Source organism: Danio rerio, chromosome 20 (genome assembly GCF_049306965.1).
Source record: "Danio rerio strain Tuebingen ecotype United States chromosome 20, GRCz12tu, whole genome shotgun sequence".
NCBI classification, from domain to species: domain Eukaryota; kingdom Metazoa; phylum Chordata; class Actinopteri; order Cypriniformes; family Danionidae; genus Danio; species Danio rerio.
In genome coordinates, this window is record NC_133195.1 from 31,600,210 (window position 1) to 31,622,425 (window position 22,216).

Below are 22,216 nucleotides of genomic sequence, written 5' to 3' on the forward strand. Positions count from 1 at the left end.
CAGCAGCAATATTATCAACCTGTAGTTTATCCTCTGTCGCTGTATGTGGGCGGAGTAATACACAAGGGTGAAGAGGCTGAATGAGTGCTGTTGCAGAATATATCAGCCAATCAGATCAAGAACCAGACAGAACTATTGTATAATAGATATACGTCTATGTGTGATTATAATTTTGACATTACACTTCTGGATAATGTATTAGTCACATTAATTTTATTCTAGTTTTTATTTTTTTGTGTTCGGTTAAAAATAATTTCTTCGTGTTTGTCTAGTGCTGTCCTCTTAAGCGCAGTGCATCAATAAGTGCAAATGCGAGGATATTTATAATTTTCTGTAAACGATATAAATAACTTTTTGCGCATTAACAGATCTTATAAGATCTTATCTATAGATTCTTTAGAACACACATGCTTTTAAGCTCATAAGCTTGCATACGTTTGATGTAAATCTACAGTGGTTTCTTGAAATTTGTATCTGATTTGTTAAAACTACATATATTATATCACACTAAATACTACACAATAAAGGTTCTTTGCTGGCATTGATGGTTTCATGAACACTCGTGAAACATTCCAAGAGGTTTTACAGTGGTTCTTCAGTTCACACGTTTTAAACTTTCTTCAGAATAAGCAAGTCGGCTTTCTAATGTTCATTCATTGTTGTTGTTGTTTTTTTATTGTTGTTTTCTAGAAAACCAAAATGGTTCTTCTATGGCAATGCTGTAAAAAAACTTTATTTTTAATAGTGGATTTATATGTTGTTTTGAGCAAGTCATCAGAGTGAAAGCACATACTCTCTTATTTGAGTATTTTCTCTCTCTCTTTCTCCCAGTATTGTGATGACCGCTTGTTCCACAGTCCTGGCGTTGGCCATGATGCCCCTCTTGCTCTACCTGTACAGCTGGGGTTTCTCAAACCTGGTGGATTTTGTTCCCTTCACTGGAATCATTTTCTCTCTTATTTTGATCCTGGTGCCCTGTGGAATTGGAATCCTACTCAACTACCGAGTGCCCCAGTATTCTAAGATCATCACCCAGGTGGGTCATAATTTATGCATGACATAATAAATGAATGTATTATTGCCATGTATTGTTTGGATCCTAATTTAAAATGATTAGATTTCCCAGGTAAAAGTCTGCAGAACGGACCATAAATGTGTGCTATGCTTGAAGTTACATCTAGACATAATTCCAATATAATAATCACATTTGTGGCGGTTCATTCCGCTGTGGCGACCCCAGATTTATAAAGGGACTAAGCTGAAAATAAAATAAATGAATGAATCATACAAGTTCACACAACAAATATATTGACATAGAGAAACAATATTGCTGGAATTGTTGTAATAGCTAGTCAGGTATTCACCCTGCTTAAAAGAGTTAAGGTTTAAAGACCATTGAGCAGAAGTATATGCTTAGAATACAATTCAACATTGCATTGAATAAATATTGTACATGGGTGTGGATGCTAGTATCGTTCCTGTTTTCCTATGAGGTGAATGGATTTGATTAACTTTCCTCTATACATTTACAATGAATCAGCATTTTTGAACAAATCAATTGTGTGAATGATTCAATATTTTGTTCATAAAAGTTGAAAGCGGAGTTTTTAAGGCAACAAGGCACATCCTGCATCCTTAAACCATGGTCACACTAGTCTTTGAGCATGCTAAAATTGTTTTAAACAGGAGCTAGATGAAACAGGATGATGCAATACTGCAAAAATTAACAATTCATTCATGTTTTACATTTCTGCGCCCACATTATTTACTTTTTAATTTACATTTTTAATGTACTATGACACATGTTGGACAAAATGGCGGTTATTGATGGGGAGGGGGTTGGGGTTACAGAATATCTGCTTCCTGATTTGCTGCCTGTCAATCAAACTGCAGGCAATAGGTCAATTACAATGGGATCTCTAAGGATTTTGGTATACTGCTTGAACATGCAAATTGAGGTATTGCACACAACAGAACCTCTGGCTGCTGAAATACTTGATAAAGTATTGCAATTGTAAGTAAATGCAAGCATATTCTCTGCTATTTTTTCTGTTTTATATAGGCTGGATTGACGCTCATGCTGATCTCTTGCATTGTGATTGGCGTACTTGCTGGTGTGGCTGATGGAGGACAGATTTTCAAAGTACTGTCATCTCAACTTGTAGCCACTGCTGCATTGATGCCGTTGACTGGATACATATTTGGATATATCCTGTCCGCACTGTTTAGGATGAATGAACCGTATGTATGTCCACCGCATGGAATTCTGACACAACCTGTAATGGGTCTAACTATAATCCACAAGACTCTTTTTTTAAAGCATTTGTGCTCTTGCATCCTCAGTTGCAGACGGACTGTGTCTATGGAGGTCGGTTGTCAAAACATCCAGCTTTGTACCACAATCCTGAAGGTGGCCTTTCCCGCTGAGATCATTGGTCGGCTGTACTTCTTTCCAGTCATCTACATTGTGTTCCAGATTGTCGAGGCGCTGATCTTTATATTCCTGTTCAGATGCCATCAGAAACTGAGGCCATCTCAAAAAGGTTATAAACTGAATATAGACCGAATGCAGTAACCTTGAACTAGAAATACATTTCTGGTATAGGAAAGTTAATCCGCTTGTTAAGTCATGACGTTTTGGTGACGTATGGAATAAAGTTTAGGGTCCAAGCCGCTACTTATTTGAATTGAGAAAATATTAATTTATGGCCCCTTTTTAGTCATATCACACTTTAACGTGAATTTTCTATAAAATCATAGTGTACACATCAGCATCTGCTCTTGCTGCATCACAAACACCAAAATTTAAACTATTTTAAAAAAGGATAGTCACTTTTTGGCCATCGGATATTAGGTATGAATATATATATATATATATTGTGATCGTGATTTTCGAAAGTTTTACAATCGCTTTGTAAACGTGTATTATTACCATTTCATTTGTTTCGCCATAGTTTGATAGAGCGCTTGGACCCGGAAGTCACTTCGTATGACGTCACTCTTAACAAGCGGAAAAAGTCGTAGATGATTAAAAATGGTACAATCCACTTACCTAACCACCTAAACGGGATTGTAATTGATAATTGTAACCACAGGGAGTGACACCAACAACAGAAGTTTGGATCCACGTGCAGGTTTATTCTTAGTCAGGCAAGCAAGGGTCAATTCAGGTGCTAACAGATATATGCAGACAATCCAGAATCATAGTCAAATAACAGGCAGATGGGCAGAGGCAGGCAGCAAACAGAATTAAACAAGTAAGAAAGGCAAAGGATCAAAAACACAGCAAAGGCTGACAGAGGAAACCGCGTTGTAATGTCACTGTGACAGATAACAAGACTCTGCAAAGTGAATGTCCATGGTTATTGTTAGTGAAATCCTTATGAGAGACGATCACTGGTAATCGTGACAATAATATGGTGATGATGATATAATACAGGGGTTCCCACACTTTTAGGCCCGCGACCCCCAAAATAAAAATTAGTGTCTGGCGACCCCCACTTTCCTCGAAGGTGTTTATAAACATACAAACATTGAACACAACATGCGCACACACACACACACACCAATATGAACTACAGTAGTCAAAACAATGATCAAAATCTTCTTGAAAGGCTGATGGCTTTTAATTTACATGTTGTTGTTTTAATGTAACCATTAAATACTATTTTGTCTTCTGTAGGTTAAGGATTAAATAAGGCAATTCTAATAGTTTAATTATATAAGACTATAAGATATCACTAAGTGACCCACGCTCATTGTCTCACGACCCCCACTTTGGAAGCAACATATATAATTTGAAGTCTTATATATTTATACTTATTTATTTATAGTTTTCTCTTTTCTTTTGCAGGAACACAAGCCTACAGAACAGTAGAAAGAGCAGCTGAAGTGACGAATGAGCCCCAGCAATGACATCTGAAGGTCACAGTGAAAAAAACACCACAGACAGGCATGAGCGCAAGGTGAATTGATTATTGCAATCTTTAGTAAAGAGCAGAGAGAGTGAGGGAAACATTAACTAGTATGGAGCTGAACGGTCAATACTGATGCTGATGTTGTTTTTGTTGTTGTTTTTTATTCGAAATTGTTCTAATAGCAATAAATGTAGCTAATTTTATCATCAGTACTGTCCTCCAATCTTACATGAAACTCATTTTAAAAAGCTGTTTATTCATTCATTCATTTTCTATTGGATTTGTCCAATAATTAATCAGGAGTCGCCACAGTGGAATGAACCACCAACTTATCCAGCATATGTTTTACGCAGCGGATGCCCTTTCCCATGGATAGGAAACATCCATACACTCTCATTCACACACATACACTATGGACAATTTAGTTTATTCAATTCACCTATAGCACATGTCTTTGGACTGTGGGGGAAACCAGAACACCCGGAGGAAACCCACGCGAACACGGGCAGAACATGCAAACTCCACACAGAAATGCCAACTGACCCAGCCGAGGTGGTGAACTGAATAAACTAAATTGCCCATAGTGTATGTGTGTGAAAGAGGGTGTGTGGGTGTTTCCCAGTACTGGGTTGCAGCTGGAAGGCCATCTGCTGTGTAAATCATATGCTGGATAAGTTCTGCTGTGGTGACCCCTGATTAATAAAGGGACTAAGCCGAAGGAGAATGAATGGTCAGGAAATGTTAATTTTTTTGGGGTGTACTATCCCCTTTTGATACCTTTGAAATGTGAAAAAGATCTTTTTTTTTTTTTTCAAAACACAAAAAAGGGAGTTTAGCAATAAAAGATGTCACATGTTTTCTTCTTGAAATGTACTTAATAATATACAGAATTCAGGTAATTGCAGACAAAAGCTGAGGTAGTAATGTGTTGTCTGCACATCCAAGAGAAGCCGATTCACATAACTAATGTACTGATATACATGTGATTTCTGCAATTTTGTGCCTTCATATACTGTACACAAGCAACATTATGTGAGCCTGTGTGTTTTGGTGTGCTTTCAGTAATCTTATTTGTATTTGACAGTTGCAGGAAATTAAACCGTCAAGGTTTTTTAAACGTTTAACAGTATAATAAACATTTATGATTAAGTACTAAAATGCCACATATATTCATTTAATTAAGAAATCAAAGCCATATATTTGTCCGCAAAGCTACCAAGGTACAGACTGAAAAGGCTCCAATTTCTTCTGAAAAAGGAGGACGGGCAGCAACAGCCTATTTAAAGTGAGGCAAAAGCTACTTTATTGCCAGCATGGTTTAGCCACCTGATGGTAGAAAACATTTTGGAAATGCACAAAATTGGCATAACTTTTTTTTATGTCATGAGAAATCATTTATCTCCACATAAATTGATAACCTGGCTTATACAACTTCATCTTTATCTTTTTAAGTGAGTCTTTATGGTAACATTTTCTACATGTGGCCCTGATTTGAGAATGCGATGTGATCATTACTGTAGGATAAACAGGACAACACTGATTAGCACTACAGGAATCTGCAGGGTCTTTAAAAAGGGAACGGAAAGCCCATAAATCCATGCAGTGACATTTCTGACCTGTTGTGTAAGACCTAAGACAACCTACCTACCTATTGACAGATTATTTTTATTTTAAATACTCACGTTTAGAATTATAAAGTATAAAATGACTCCTTGCTTTGCTATAAAGAGCCCTTATTAGTCAGCTAGGGTTGTGTGGATTTTAAACATCTCCAAATATGAATTTTGGACCTTTAATTAATCTCCATTCAATTTATTAAATGGAGAAAATGCATACATCCAAAAAATCTTTGGCTAGAAGACTGACTCGCTTTTACAATGAAGATTGAGTCAAGGCAGAAATTCTAATGAATTGAAAGCGTGTCAGTTCAGTTTTCAGAGTTTAGTTCAGTTCAGTGGTTGAAATTTCACTGCTGAAAGTCCAAACACTGAAGAGCAAATCTATCAATGCACAATCCACAAGTTCCTAACCAACCAAGCCAGCGGCAAAGAAGAAACTTCACCAATTGCCAAAAGTGAAGGAAAAAAACTTGAGAAATCAGGCTCAGTTGGGAACGACCATTTCTCCTCCGGACAATCCTCCTCACAAACATCATTTTCAAGACTTGGAATTGAATAATCCTGAAATGTTTGGAGTGTTTAATTATCAATGAATGTTTAGTCAGAAATGTTTTTGGTTGAACTACTTTCAACTTATTACTGTCCAATTGTAATTGTACAACTACACAAAAGAAACTTCATTTGAATGTCACTATAGGCATTTCATAATACCTTCAATATACTGTACTTAAGCCATAAAACAACTAATGCATCTATAGCCATTTGCCTAAATTTTCAAAACAGTTATTAAAACAAAGTTGAATTCCTTCTTGTTAAAAAATGTGTACTGTAGCGTTAACACTTTTTTTTTTTTTTTACATAATGTAATATGAAATGAGTTTTCAAATAAACAATTAACTCCATTACATGGCTTTCGAGGAACTTTTGTTTTTATTATTTTTACAGTGCTACACAAACCTTATAAATGTTCAAAAGCATTTTCTTATATAATATTTCCATCATGGTACAGAAAGGTGATTCATATTCAAATAAATGAAGAACATGCATCAAAACATATCCAGACAGAACCTGAAGTAATACATATCAAAGCCATATCAAAATCTCATTCGGTTGTGTAAATAGAAGAACTACCCCCCCAAAACAATCCCATAAAAAAAAAGAATGAATAATACCACACTAAAATGTGTACACACAATGAGTTATTAAGCACATATGAACAGGCTAGTATGATAGGGGGTTCACTAATGGAGAACAAGATTTCTTTATTCATGCACTGTGGAGGAAACTCAAATCTTTAACTTCAATTATAATTTAAGCATCCACGTTACATACAATCTGCACATGTAATCAACCAATCAATCAATCACGTAACAAAAATAAACAGTTATTTAAAGATTAGTGTATCAGAATGACCTGCAAAGTATCAGGAACTCAAGACATTGATTTTATTATTTAGATCTGAAATGACAAGACTACTTGCTTTGCTTGATCTTGGAATTTGTAACCATAAAACTTTGGGAGTTGGTAAATGCCTTTCTTCTCATAATACTTTGCAATAATCATGGTCAAAGTAACTGAAAACCATCTTACTGACTTGTCCATAAATGTATTTATACAATTACAGAATCTCAACCTTAAACAAACCTCAAAAATCACAATTCTACGCACTTCAGACATGAACCTAAAAGTAAAATTCTCCCAAAAATCAAAGTCAAGCCATAAATTACTCACCCTCAAGTTTCAACCCTGTTTGAGTTTATTTTCTGCTGAACACACACACATTTGTAAAGAATAATTTGAAACTATTGGCCATTGACTTTAATAGTATGTACTACAGATGCCAACAGCTTTCCACCATTCTTCAAAATATTTCATTTGTTCAACGGAAAAACAAAACTCAAATCTATTGGAACCACTGTAAGGAAAGTAGGCTCATTCTATAACACTCCTAGAGTCAAACAGTTGAGTTTAAACTCCATTCAGCCGATTTCCAAGTCTGGTGGGAGCACTTTTAGCTTAGCTTAGCATAAATCATTGAATTGGATTAGACCATTAGCATCTTGCTCAAATTTAAAAACACCTTTGATAATTTTCCTATTTAAAGCTTGGCTCTGGAACGAGAGTAAAGTTTCTAGTCATATTGGACTAGAAAATAGCAGCTGTCATGATTTAAAAAGGACAATTATAAAAGCTCTTTTGAATTTTTGAAGCAAGACGCTAACGGTCTAATCTGATTCAATGATTTATGCTAAGCTAAAAGGTGTTCCAGCCAGACTTGGAAATCGGCTGAATGGATTAAAAAAAATGGCAAAACTCAACTGCTTAAACTTTAGGTGACTTGTAAAATTAGCATATTTCCCAAAAAATTGGAAAATTCCTTTGAGGCAGAGTAAAACGAGCGTAAATTTTCATTTGTGGGTGAGAAAACCCATTAAAAAAAGAAACAAAAACAAAACAAATACAGCTGTATAGTCCTGATTTAAAGCAACTCTCCTGTCAAATACCCTTCATTTACCATCAGAGCCTTTGTTGTAAAACTCCTGGCATGGAGAGAATCAGTCCCCCCTTTTCTAGGACCTAAACTGACCAGAAGACAGGACATATTGCTGTGATGGGACGTCCTCAGCCTCAGACTCAATGGCGGCTGTCAGTGGATGGGGAGCGGGAGCGGGATCGGGAGCGAGAACGGGAACGAGAGCGGGAGCGGGATCGTGAGCGAGAACGAGGTGGATGCTGTGCTGAGGCTGGAGGAGATGCTGATTCAGGACGAGGAGCTTCTTTGGGCCGCACAGGAGAAGCGCTGGCTGAACGGGAGCGACTTCTGGAGCGGTTGTGGGATTTAGGGCTGTGAGAACGAGAACGGCTTCGGGAGCGGGAAGCAGAGCGGCCTCGGGAACGAGAACGGGATGAGCTGTTCGAGCGAGAGCGAGATCTGGATCTACAAGAGAGACAAACAAAAGAGATCGTTGTAGACTACAAAAGAGCAAAGAGGACACCACCAACCCCCCTCCACATAAATGGCGAGGAAGTTGAGAGGGTAAATAACATCAAATTCCTAGGCCTACATCTGACAAAAGATCTCACATGGACCACCACTCACTTAGTAACACCACTCACTTAGTGAAGAAAGCTCAGAGACTTTTCTTCTTAAGAAAACTCAAGAAAACAAAAGTACCAACCCAGCTCTTACTAAATTTCTATAGAAGCACGATAGAGAGCATATTTTAGTATTATGTCTATTGTTTGTTTTTTTTTTCTCTTTTTCTATTGCTGCTGGTCTCTGTGAGTTACCAAACAAATTTCGTTGTAGAACTACAATGACAATAAAGGTTCTTTTCTTTACAAGAAAGGGAAAAACCAATCTATAATTTCAATTCAGTTTTAAACATTTCTGAATTCAATTGACATCTCATGATTTATGTTCATGCTACATTTAAATGCTCCACAGCTGCATTTATTTGATAAAAATACAATAAAAGAACCCAAATATTATGAACATTGTTTTTAGAACTACTATCCTCTGATGCATTTATTAATGAAATTTTCTCTGCCCAAAATTCTTAAATGTTTCTGTTTTTGTTTAGGGCAAGAAAAAAAAAAAATCAAACAAAAAAAAAAGACAGTTACAGCAATGTCCAATCTAGTGGACCACATGCGCCTGAGTGATAATCATAAAATAAAAGTATGAATTTGATGAAGAAAATTATTAAATACCAAGTGTTTTATGGTAAATCCATGAACAATAACTTAATCCTCTAAAAAACATCTGAACATATTTACACACATTTTAAAGTTGTATCAGCCTAACTTTTGAATCAAAATGCCTTAAACATGGTCAGTTCATCAAACTTAATGATATTCTAAGCTTATTCTGGGCTCTGCACACAGACATTTTTGTAGTTTTGCACGTATGCACCATTGTGGCATCTGTTTGCATTAACAGAAAGATAAATAATTAGCATGTTTTACAACTAGGGATGGGTATTGTTAAGGTTTTAACGTTATTACTACTTTTATCGATACCACTTATCAGTTCGATACTTTAACGGTTCTCATATCGGTACTTTCTGTAGTGTTTTTTTATGAAAAAACAAAAACAAATTGAACAGAACAACATTATTTTATTTATTATTATGTTTTAATGTACAATAAAACAAATGAATTGTAAAACAAATAAATATTTTTTCCTTTAAAAGAATGTAAAATAGTTTGAAGGAAAATGACTCTCAGTTTTTAACCATTCTTCTGGAGAAAAATGTTTGCTTTTACTGGTTTTTCTTTGCCTTTTATTGTGCTCCCTGCAGTTGACAATAGACTCTTTGAGTTGCAAAATGCAGATAAATTAGATCATATTCATGACACATAAAGGGTCACAAAACACCAAAACACATTTTGAGCTGTTGACAGTCGTATATGTGTCCCACACTGCTAAAAACACTATTAGGACACCTATATTTCACTAAAACGTGTAAATTGGTTGTTTTTGCGTTATTTCAAGCAAATTCGTACTTCCGGTTTGAAACAAATTTTTGAAGCTGCGTCACGGTCATGACATAATAGCGTTGTGCTCCAGCGTGCAGACTGGACGTCTGTGTCTTATTACGTTTTACAGTGTGTTGCATTAATGCATGAGTAAAGCTTGGTTCAAACCAATCAGCGCGCTCTATTGTGCAACTTCATTAAAATTTATTACTGTCATAGTGTTTAGACGACAGAGACGTCATGTTGTGTTGACAGAACAAGCGTGAAGTGTTGCTTTTATAGTTTGCTGCAGTTAAGTTTTGTTTTCATTTTCTCTCTGTGAGAGCTCAGACTCACGTGTGGATTAACAGTGTACGCGACGCTCGGCAACAACAACTTACGTGTCTAAGGAGGATTATTGTTTACCTGAGAGCTGTTCTCATCTGCAAACGCTGAGATCCGGATTCGCTTTAGTCTCCTCTTAATAAAGACGCGGCTCTAGTTGCTGGTGATTGTCCTGTCTCTACAGATTTGGTAAGTGAGCGACCAGTGCTCTTTGTTTATTCAGTTTGTTCGTATCGAACTAACTATTGCACAGAGTGTAAACATGTTAGCACTACAACCAAACTTTAACCTCGTGTAGGATTTTTACCGCATTTTGTGACCGGAATAACCCACGCGGCTTTCTGAAGCTACCTGCCGTGTGCATCTAAGTTTCCGGGAAATGCAGAGTTTTTTTCTCTCATTCACCGTGCGGTATCAAACATTGCATGAAAAATACACGCTTACAGCAGCTCCTCGAATTAAATATCTCGTTTGTCGCAAGGGACATGAATGAATTCTCTGAATGAAAGACAGTTAAAGTCCACCATTTAATAATTTGGCAAATAATTTGACTACAGATGCCCATGTAAACACAGTCGCGTGCCCAAATAGACACTCCCACACCGTGCCTCTTTTCTTCCTCCGACACTCCCCCCTAAACAGAGCTGGACACGCCCACTTTTCTGGCTTTTTCCAAAGTAGAGGTGTGAAAACACCCTGCTGAAACGAGGGGGTTTCATGGCCCTTTAAAAGTGTTTGATAGTTAATTGTGTTTAAACAGTTTTGGAGCATCTTGCAATGTAAAAATAATCTGTTTTTTATAATTTCTTATGCATAGTTTATTATAAGGCTATTCATATGATATATGTGTAAATACAGCTGATGTAATAGCATTTTTAAATGTTCAAATTTATTTAGGCTACTGCAGAAAATAATGTTTTCATTGTAACCGAATGTGTGTGTTCATTTAACTATTAAATGTTATACACATTTAGGTGATTGACTGCTGGCATAACGACGTGGATGATGTAATGTTAACGTTAGTGGCTAGGCGGCCCGCAAGCTTATGAGCTGTGTGTGTGCACGCTATGTGTCTATGTCGCGAGCTATGTGTGTGCGCTTAGCACGAGCCACCGCTGAGTGCGTGCGCACAACCGAGAACTGAAGGCTTTTATACTTTATGCTCCTGTGCAGATAAATATAAAATATCGTAAATTACAAAAGGTTGGTCAGTTAAATTATGCTACTGTAAGTAATGTTTATTCAGCAATAATTCACCAGTACTGCTAGCAGAACAGGTACCCATCCCTAAATATCACAAAACAATTGTGCTTCTTAATATTTTTTGAAACATTGATTTGAATCGACTTCCATGATCATTTGATGCATAAGTTGTTCAATGAATTAATGATTTTAACATAAATGTTTTTACTGATTGCAAAAAAATCTTAAATTTGAGAACTTTAATAACTCACTTTTTCCTGGACGCCTCAACAAGTTTGATTTTCCTTCCATTGATCTCCTTCCCAGACAGCTTCTCCAGGGCATTTTTCAGATCACTATGAGAAGCAAATTCAACCACGCTGCAGAAAGATAGATATTTTCAATAAAACAGCAATAGTAGTATGCTTTATTGTATATTCAGCAAACAAGCCACTGTGAAACCAACAGGAAAGAAAACACCCAACTCACCCTTCATTCAGATTTGGCCGATGGGCATCTGCAAAAGTAACCTCTCCAGCTTGTCTCATGAAATCCTTTAAATCCTACACACAGCACATCAGCATTCTGGAGTTAGATGATCATTTTTACACTTACTATGAAGTATCAAAGTTGATGAACAATGAAAGTTGGGGTCCGAGAACATCTCAGCTCAAGCTCAACCCTGGACCAAGTACAGTACGCTACACATAAAACATTCAAATCAAACTGAAAAAAATAATAATAATGCACAGCCCAAATAGTGGAATATTTAGTTGCGCCTAATAAAATGTGTTTAATTGTCTCTCAAATTACATTGTGTATAAGCATGGGACATTGGAAAAGTCAAGGTTTTAAAACCGAAAGAATTTTCTGTTATACCGTTCCTATTGTTTATGTACAGTTTTTATATATATATATATATATATATATATATATATATATATATATGTTTATTTATTTATTTTGTGACTATTTTATTAGGTTTTTTTTTAAAGGCAACAGTATCTCCAGTAGAAAAGGACCCTCCACATCAAAAACTACTGTTCCAAAATATTGTAACTGTTTTTTTAAATAAATATACTGGGTTCAATGTGGGAAAAAAGTTTTTACACAGACATCTAAAAAGAGAATATTTTAGAGCAGTAATCACAACCTTGTTACCTTGAAACCGTGATATTTTTATCCAAGGTTATCATACCGTCACAATCTCATACCGGGCCATGGCTAATTGTGTCAGTTTGAATATTTCTGTTGTTGTTTTTAATCTTTTTCTTGACTATTTTAATGTTTAAATGTATTTATCATAAACTAAAAACATATCAAAAGAACTGAAATCATGTAATCAGAAACTATGATACATTTATTTTTCCTTAAATTCAGTTTTAAACCTTTTCAAATTAAAGCATGGATGAAAATTTGTTTTTAAAAAGTACTTTGAGGACATTCTATACGATTTCAGTGCAGTATTCTACATTAATATAGTGATTTCTTTTAACCCATACATCTCAAACTTGATTCCTGGAAGGCCGCAGCTCTGCCCAGTTTTGCTTCAACCCTAATCAAACACAAAGGATCCAACTAATCAACTAGAGACTATTAAGCAGGTGTGAGTTGGAGGTGGTTGGAGATAAACAAGGCAGAGCTGCGGCCCTTTAAGAATTGAATTTTAGAACATTCTTTTAAACCTTTTTTTTTTTTTTTTTTTTTAACAAGCTTTTCTGAAAACTTTGGTTTAAAAAAAAAAAAAAAAGATGTCATTAATTTAATTTTACATTATTACTTTAAAAACTGTATTAAACTGTGCAGTTACAGTGGGTCATCCAAGATCTCTTCATGGGGTTTGTTTCCTAAATTTATGACAACAGTTTTTCTCAAATAAAATAGTAAAATATTTTTTTTTGCCATTTACTATTCAGACAGCAGTACAAGTTGCTCTACAAGTTAATTAGCTGCACAGCAATTATTTTCATGTATTCATCCAAATTGAACTGTGAGTTTTATAGTAACTCCCATTATAAGACTGGATTCTTGGTTTTTCCCATCAAAGAACTCATAGGGTCCTAGACAGAAAGGACTGTTCAAAGTGAAGCTAAGCAGTCACCTTTGATTCACAATGTGACAGAGCGCTGTGAAGGCACAAATCAGCCCGTTCCATGGTCTAACTGATCTCTATTCAAACCTGGCAAGTAACCCAGGCTTCTGAAATGTGCAAACACAAAGACCTCTGTGTCTCATGGGGCCAAAATCAATCAAAGGAACAATGTTGACCAGAGAGATTTTTGGAACGCTTTGACATTCTCGGACCACCAAACTAAAAGAGGAACTAAAAAGCTCGTAATAAAAAGGCCCCAGATTTAGTAAAAGGTACATTTACATGGCAAATGCATTCTTACCAAAACACAAGTGATTACAGTGTGGCAGAGCACAGGCTTTCCTTCCATCAATCGTACCCTATTTGTGCCGTCCCCTCAAGGGCACCGAGCGTCAACAGCGAGGAAGAGATTATAGACTAATACCTGGGAACGTACCCATCGGGCTGGGGTGATAACCTGGAGATTTTATCCACGGCCACGTGTGTGTGGGACCACCAAAGTGCAGTATACACCGATCGAAGGCTCTCAAATTACCGAACCCCTCGATTGACTGTGTTTGCCAGAGATTCGCTCTGTTTCTCTCATTCTTTCGCTCTCTCTGCCCCTCTCTCTCTCGAATTCGCTCTCTGTCTCTCTCTTTCAGCTCGGCACCGTCACAAACTGCGCTTTGTAGCGGCGGCCGCTGCGTCTAGAGCGAGACGGCATCACTCTCAGAGACCTCTCATGCGATCGGCGGAAGTCTACTAGTCGTGGGACTCAATGGGAGTGGATTAAGCAGAGAGAGGGACCCTGTAGGGCTTAACTCCACCATTAGCGAGCTCTTCCATACGACACAACAGTCAGGCTGGTAAATAGAGGGGTGAACAATTGGTTAAAACAAAGGCAAATTGACTTTAACCTTAGTGTTTCCTGATCTCTAGCACTTATGGAAGTAGTTAACATATGACCTTCAATTTTTGAGAGTAATCTCAGAATGCCATTGATTAACATTAAAAGAAGCTAGAAATTGTAACTCTACATGATGCACTTATACATATGAAGGAATCCTTATTGTCTTTGTTAATATATGCAGTGTTTGGGAATACATCTGGCTCGCCATAACTTGAGAGGAAATGAATAAATGAATGCTCACCTGCCAGCTCACTCTTGATGATAAATTCTCCACGATGAGGCGATTCTCTGTGCGCATTGGCGGAGGGTTCCTGTCAAGTGAAATGTCTTAAGTTAGTTAATTACTAATGTACAAAATAAGACTAAACTAAGACAAAATAATAAGCCTATTTGGGCAAATATTCTTTACCTTTCAGATTTAGGGTGCTTTCACACCTAGACTTTTGTTTTGGAACCTGTCTTGTCTTGTTATCGCCGTTCGTTTGGTATATGTGAACCCAGTAATCGTGCTTGGATCCACGCCAAATCAATCGGTCCGAGATCGCCTAAATGAGGTCGGTTGAAATGAACTCAGGAGCGGAACGATTGTAGTGAGAAAGCAATACGATCTGAGCCAGGCTTTATCACAGTGTATTATGGATATGTAATAGACATATGACTATATGAAGAGAGAATTATAAGCAGGGCCGGCGCAAGCTAAACTGGTGCTCTAGGCAAACTATGATCATGCCACCCTCAAAACGAAAGAGAGACGGGGGTGTGATTGCGCCTATGACAGTGAGGACCGGTAGGTTTGTCGCGGACGAAAGTGAGGACCTAGGTGAAGGGATGTCTCGGACGCCGCCTGGGTCGCCTCTATGGATGTAATTCCTACTGGTAAAAGTGTGTTTCATGTAAAATTCGAAAGTGAAAGCGTACTGAACTATTAACGAGAGCTGTGTATCTGTTAAGAAAATTGACAGAACAACAGTCTTGGTTTATCTGTTACTTCTCTCTATAATGTAAAGGCCTATAATGCATAAGCCAACTGATATGTCTGAGAAAGTCTTACCTCTGACTTTTATTGATATATGATATGATATGATATTTGGTGATGTCTGTAGGTGTCACCATTCAAAATTAAAGCGTAGCTTTTCGCTTCTAATGTCTTATTGCTCAAAGTCATAATTTAAAATAAGGATGCATGACAGCTGACCGAGACTCAAACTGTGAAATTCTGACCAATGTTAGGAGAGTTTACTTGCATGTGAATTGTTTTTAGCTCTTTTGGTTCATTAAGAAACTTTCAAGTGTGAAAGCGAATCGCACCAAGAACTAAGAGCAACAATGTAACAATTTTAATCCCTGTTTCGGAACAAGACAATCGATCAACAGCATTGTTGAAAACAGTTAGTATTTGTTGTGAATATATATTTATTCAGAATTGTTTGCCAATTATTGGTAACATTAGAAATGTCTAAGACTTCACAAAATCTATAAAAGTGACTAGAGAGCACTTTAATGCAAATGTAAACTTTGCCATGAAAAAAAATTACAGAAACTGTTTCTATGTTTTTTGTGTAAACAAGTATTTTACAGTACTTAAGAAATCCTCAAAAATGTCTGTCAATGTTTTCAAACTTTTTTTTTCTATACAGAGCAACTCTTATCCTTTCGATTAGCATTAGTATTTTTTGCAGTTTAATTTACAGAATTTCTACAGTGTGTTGTATACTGTAAAATCTGAGACTTTTTTTCTCACATCCATAACGCGTGTTTATTTTCTTCATTTAAAGTACAAAACATGTTTACAGGTTGATAATTTTCTGGTCCTACAACTCATAATAAAATATAAACATATTTCAAAATAATATTAACGTATACTTTCTTTGTGAATTTATATTTTGAGTTTTTACGGCAAATGTCACATTCATAACATTGGAATTGCTCAATAACTATAATATCACCTACACCAATGTGTGATAACATTATTTTATTATAAATCACACTACAATGGTATAATCTGTTGTTTTAAATGCTATTTAAATCAGGAAGGATTCTGCAATAATGACTGCCAATATTTTAACTGTTCATCAGCTGGAATAAAAAAAGATGATGTTTTAATAACAGTGGCTTTAGCACAGAGTAGTTATAGGAACTAAGTCACAAAAACAAGCCTACAGTTCCTGTACCCCAACAACAATTGTTTTTTGAGGCCCAAGACTGTATGAGGATTTTAAAAACATTCAGGCATATGAAATTGGACCATTTGTAACTTTGAAAAATGATTAACAGTTAATTTCATCTAATTGTTTATATCAAGACTATGAACTAAAAACAATAAAATGTAGTTCATTTAATTTGTATCTTTTTCTTTATTGAATACATCTAGTATTGTAGATTGTTTTTAAATATATGTTTTTATGCAGATATATTCCCTTACAGAGTAATTCCAGTGAATCTAAAATTATAAATTCTTTCCAAATAGTTATTTGTCATCTAGGAATATTGTATACATACTGTAATAAGTAAATCGCAGAATAAAGAAATTGCAATGTTAGATTTTTCCAACATCATGCATCCTTATTTTGAACTGTAAAGTATTCACACATAACAGAAGGTTTGTCTGCAATAAATAATAACAAAAAAGACCCATGAGGAAAGTTTACCTAAAGACTGACACTCACCTTCGGCTGTCCTGAGAGCCTCGACCATACCGAGCAGGGAAACGTCCTCCACCCCCACGACCTCGGCCTCCACGCAGACGAACGCGTGCATGTTCAATGGTCACTCTGAAAACAAACAAAAAAGGTCCCTCATATGCATGTCTGCCTAATATATCAGTTCACTCAGAGAGCTCTTTTTTTAACCTAAACACCTTCAAGCCATGACATACACAGTTGATGTTCGGCCAACAACGGGCCATTGGTTTTAGCAGTTTGCCAATAGGGGTCATTAGTGCTCTACTCTAACCGGATGTTAACTTTAGTAAGTGAGTCTGTAATAAAATTTAAACTGATGCAAGCCATAGAAGAAAAAAAACTGTTCTAATTTTACACCATCTAACTGGAGTACTTCAGAATCATATGAGATTAATACATAATCTGAAACCATTTAGTTATTTATAGTTTGTTAGGTTTTGACAATAATGGTCAAGACACAGCTATTTCAAAAATCTGGAATCTATTTTAAAAAATATCTAATTATTGAGAAATTCACCTTTTAAATATGTACAAGTTCAGTTCTCAGCCTAATTAATGATTTTATATACTTATATTTTTATATTAGTTTAAGTTTAACTTTAAGAACCTGGGTGTTATTATTGATAGTGACTTCAAACTGGACAAACAGATTTATTCAATAATTAAAGCTATTTTTTTCCAGTTAAGGCAATTATCCAAAGTTAAGTTTCTTTTCTGTCTTTTAACAACTTTGAAAGAATTGTATATATATATATATTTTTTTTTTTTCAGCTAGATTACTGTAATGCCCTCTATGTGGGTATTAGCCATGCCTCCCTTACTTGTCCTAGGGTTTCTGCAGGTTTCACAGAGTTAAATTTAAGACTTAAGACATTTTTAAGACCATTATGAATGAAATTTTAGACTCATAAAAGGCTAAGGAATTTTTAAAATGGCCCAGATAGAAAGGATTTTTATTTGCCCAATATTATTTTATTATAATTTAAGGCATTTTATATAACAATATTACACTAATAATAAAAAATAAAATATTTTAAATATTACTTACTATTCTACTTGTATCCAAACTTTTTTTTTTTTTTTAATCTGTCTAGGTTGGTGTCCTCAGCAGGAAATACTTTGATAACTTTTAAACAAATGTTATTGTAAGAAAACTAATTAAACTATTATGATAAATACAATTAAGTATAAAAAATAAAAAATAAAAAAAAAGGAGTTAAATACCTTAAATAAAAAGTTTTATTGAGATGGATTGTTGGTGATTGTATGGCTGTTGGCCAGACTGGGTCGCAATACATGAACAAAGGAAAATTAAGACCTGTTTAGAAAAGATTTAAGACCTACAACACAATATTTCAGTAAATCTAAGACTTTAGGGCCTAAAATTTGGACTTTGAGATTTAAGATGTTTTAAGACTTTTAAAGACTCTGCAGACAGTGCAGAATGCTGCTGCTAGTTTTCTGACAGGGACATGCAAACGAGAACACATTAAACCCATGCTGGCTCCCTGTTTAGTTTAGGATACATTTTAAGATTTTAGTTTTGGTGTTAAAATGCCTAAATAGACTAGCCAAAATACCAAAATACCGGTCTGCAATAATTTAATTGTACACTCCATCAAGGGTACGTAGATGTGCTAATCAGCTACTTTTGGCTGTTCCATGGACCGTGCCTATGCAGTGGTTGCCCTAAACTCTCCTCTTCATGTTAGGCAGGCCACAACCCTTTCTCTTTTTAAATCTAATTCTAAAACCCATTTTTACTTTTTGGCTTTTAATACCATATGAGAGTTTTGTCTGTTGCATATGTCCTTTGTTTTAGATGGTGTATGTGTGTACAGCACTTTGGTAAGCACTTGTTGTTTTTAAAAAGCGCTTAATAAATAAAGAGTGACATGAAAATAAATTTACTAAATGTCTTCGTGCAACATGACCTTTACTTAATATTATATTGATTTTGGCCATGAAATAAAAAGCTATAATTTTGACACTTTCCACAAATACACACTTGCAATTTATAGGTGTGTTTAAGTGGTCCAGAGACATATCAGCAAATATTTTTATGACCGCATCAGCTGCCTGAAATGAAGAATGCGATGAGCATGACTGATATTCAAAATGGTAAGCGAGCTCTGCTTTGTTTATGCTTTGTATATTCTGCAGTCCTCATTCCAAGTACTTTTTTGAATGAGGAATACAGTCTATTGATACCTGCTAATGTACAGTTATTTCTTTGCGTAGGTCGAACATGCTAGCTTACAGTCTGCCTTTTCTTTGAGTGCATTCTGGCTGAGATGCAGTCCATTTGAGGCGAGAGCACAGTTAGCATTTGTCGCCACAAGTTCTTAGATGTTGGTGCATCAAAGCCTTTAGATTTTCTCTTTTTTTTGCTGAGATAATACAGGGTGTAGTGAAATTGGCACAGATGGAAAACATACCTCTCATTGCAGAGCTCTTTTCCATCAAGCTCATAAACAGCATCTTCAGCATCTCTTGGATCATCAAATTCCTGCAGGAAACAAGAAAAGGACATTTACATGTGATCCTAATCTTTCTTATTATTTTAGGAAGTTTTCACCTTTAATTTGGATAGCACAGTGGAGGTTACAGACAGGAAAGTGTGGGGAGCAGAAAAAGGGGAAAGATTGGCAAAGGACCTCAAGTCGGGAATCAAACTTGGGTCGCCGTGAGCACCATGGTGCTATATGTCGGCGCACTTAACCACTAGGCTATTAGCGTGAATTGGCTATTAGAACAAAAAAGACTTCAATATTCTTTATATATTTTTATATTGTGTACACTACTGTCTATAAAGTTGGGGTTACTGAGATTGTTTCAAAAGAAATGTATACATTTATTCTGCAAACATTTCATTTTATTTTCATTAAATAAATTTGTAGCCAATTAATCAAAATACATTAATCAAAGAGATCACTGATTTAAGATCATGTGATGCTGAAGTCTGATTTAAAAGATGCTGAAATATAACTTAAAAATATAACTTAAAAGTAGAATATGACTTTCCCGAACATCTGAATGATATTGTATTTGAAAATATATAACAATAAGCATACATTTACAGTTTTAAATTAAATAAGCCCCTGACAAAAAAAAAAATCACTTTTTCACTAAAAAAATACATTTCTAAATATTTTTTGTAATTAAACTAAGGCAAGCTAACATTCATGTTAAGCTTCTTTAAGGATTACTTTTTTTTTTTTTTTATTCAAACTTGATATTTATACAGTTTGTCAAGTTAAGTTCAGATTTAGACAAAAAAAACCTACTGGAAAACAGTTAAAGTATTAACCATGGTATATGTAGAAAATTGTGATTAAACAAATTGTAATCAATGTGCCAACAACGACGGCAACTACACCTTTATTATAACAAAACCACTGTTGGCTTATGAGGGGCATGGTTTTAAAACACTCTGATTTTATAACATATCGATTTAATAGACAAAAGCTGTCCATTACAATAGGTACCCATAGCGCAGCCTATGTAGTCAGCACACCATGTTTTGAAACAGCCTATCAGGTAACCCAACTGAGGTTAGGCCAGTAATAGACGCTTCTTCCTATGCAATACCACTGCATGCTCTTATGTCAATAGCACGCTCATTATAATGTTGAGGAAAATGTCTATAAGGCTTTCCAAACTTACCACAAAACCGAAGCCTCGTTTGAGGTCGATGTCTCTGATTCTCCCGTAGCCCTTGAAGAAGCGCTCGACGTCCTTCTCCCGCGCAGAGGGGTTTAACCGACCGATGAAAATACGACAACCGCTCATCCTCTTTAAATCAAAGACCATTGCATGAAAACAGTCATCAAATAACGATACTTACATTCTGCAAGAGCCAAACACCGACGCATTTCTGAATCAATGAAGGCTTGAGGCCTTTATGAACCACAACCCATAACGTTATTCAAACAGAGCTCGTTAAATAACGAATCACAAAGCAAAACAGTTGATTTAACAACACACCCGTTAAATTCTAAACTCAGATGAACATTTTATTTCAGGCAACATACCTCTGTTTAATGGTTCTCCTGTGAATGTGTCGTGTCTGCGTGCGAACAGCTCCTCACACAAAATGGAGTCAGTCAATAAATGTAGAGCGGAGAGCGACGCTCAGCGCTGATCTGAGATCAGTTCAGAACAGAGGACGAGATGAGAACAACTGTGACACACTACAATCAGCTTTATTGCCAAGTACACACAATGTAAATGTATGGCCTTGGCGACAGAGGCTTAACGTATCTTCGTATTAAACTGTGAATATCACCAAAGACTATAGAATACATAAAATAAATTATAGCTACAACTTAAGGGACTTTAATTTTACTGTGCTTATTATAATTGAAAGCATATAAAGGATAAAACAAAATAATGTGTAGTGTTTCGTTTATTAGTCTATTAACTTAATAACAATGACCGACATCTTTATTCTGACCATAAAATATTTAATATAGTCTAAGTAAATACCGTAGCTGTTCTTCAAACCACTTGAACTGGTTTACAAAAAACAAACAACAATTCACGAATCAGCTATTATTTTAATAGTTTAACGGATTCTGACTGCTCAAAAACGTCAATTTATTTTGCAAATTAGTTTCAGTAGCTTCAGTTGGTGTAAATAATAACCCAGATTGATCAAATAAACAAGATTCTAGAAAATACAAGATCCAGGTAATAGAGTTATGATTCGTTTGAGTCGGCTCTTTAATTAAACTGTTCAACTGAACCAACTAGCGAAAACGAGTCGGACCTTTTATTTTTACTTGATTATTATTTGATAAAAAGGTTAAAACAATGTGCATACATTGCAGCGAATTGTTCTTTTATCAGTGAATAAACTGTTCAAAAGAATCGACTAGCAGAAATGATTCGTAGTTGCTACATCTAAAACGTTCATACGAAGATCCACCACTAGATGGAGCCATCGCACAACATTAAGGAATTTAACAATTTAATAGATGGTTGAATGCATTTATAGACCATTTTGAGGGATGTAAACAATACCA

At 35.6% G+C, this 22,216-nt stretch overlaps 2 protein-coding genes across 9 annotated transcripts in view; one reads left to right on the forward strand and one right to left on the reverse strand.

Moving 5' to 3' along the window:
• Positions 1-6,698, forward strand: part of slc10a1 (solute carrier family 10 member 1) — a 21,068-nt gene extending 14,370 nt beyond the window's left edge. For 3 of the 6 annotated variants that reach the window (XR_012395812.1, XR_012395813.1, XR_002456229.3), the window contains 4 exons: positions 832-1,036; positions 2,063-2,245; positions 2,344-2,543; positions 3,854-6,698. Coding sequence is in view for 3 of the 6 variants with exons in the window: in XM_073933348.1 (XP_073789449.1) it covers positions 832-1,036; positions 2,063-2,241; positions 2,344-2,543; positions 3,854-3,915 (646 nt within the window). In the remaining 3 variants the exon portion in view is untranslated. The remainder of the gene's footprint in view (positions 1-831; positions 1,037-2,062; positions 2,246-2,343; positions 2,544-3,853) is intronic. The other 3 variants (XM_073933348.1, XM_073933347.1, XM_685653.9) reach the window with 1 other exon arrangement.
• srsf5b (serine and arginine rich splicing factor 5b) lies at positions 6,444-21,306 on the reverse strand. 3 transcript variants are annotated; one of them, NM_001002610.1, is given in 8 exon segments: positions 6,448-8,474; positions 11,797-11,904; positions 12,014-12,087; positions 14,750-14,819; positions 17,175-17,279; positions 19,628-19,698; positions 20,856-20,984; positions 21,224-21,276. In NM_001002610.1, coding segments are annotated over 7 exon segments (858 nt in total). In that variant the 5' UTR covers positions 20,982-20,984; positions 21,224-21,276; the 3' UTR covers positions 6,448-8,170.
• Between the last annotated feature and the right edge of the window lie 910 nt (positions 21,307-22,216).

What these genes read in the sequence shown, in the direction of transcription:
- srsf5b (XM_073932368.1), bottom strand. Translation starts at nt 13,965, where the DNA reads ATGGAAGGAAAGCCTGTGCTCTGCCACACTGTAATCACTTGTGTTTTG. An exon ending in CGGCCAAATCTGAATGAAGG is followed by an intron (nt 11,905 to 12,013) that starts GTGAGTTGGGTG and finishes ATCTTTCTGCAG; the next exon opens with CGTGGTTGAATTTGCTTCTC. An exon ending in GTTGAGGCGTCCAGGAAAAA is followed by an intron (nt 8,475 to 11,796) that starts GTGAGTTATTAA and finishes TCTCTCTTGTAG; the next exon opens with ATCCAGATCTCGCTCTCGCT.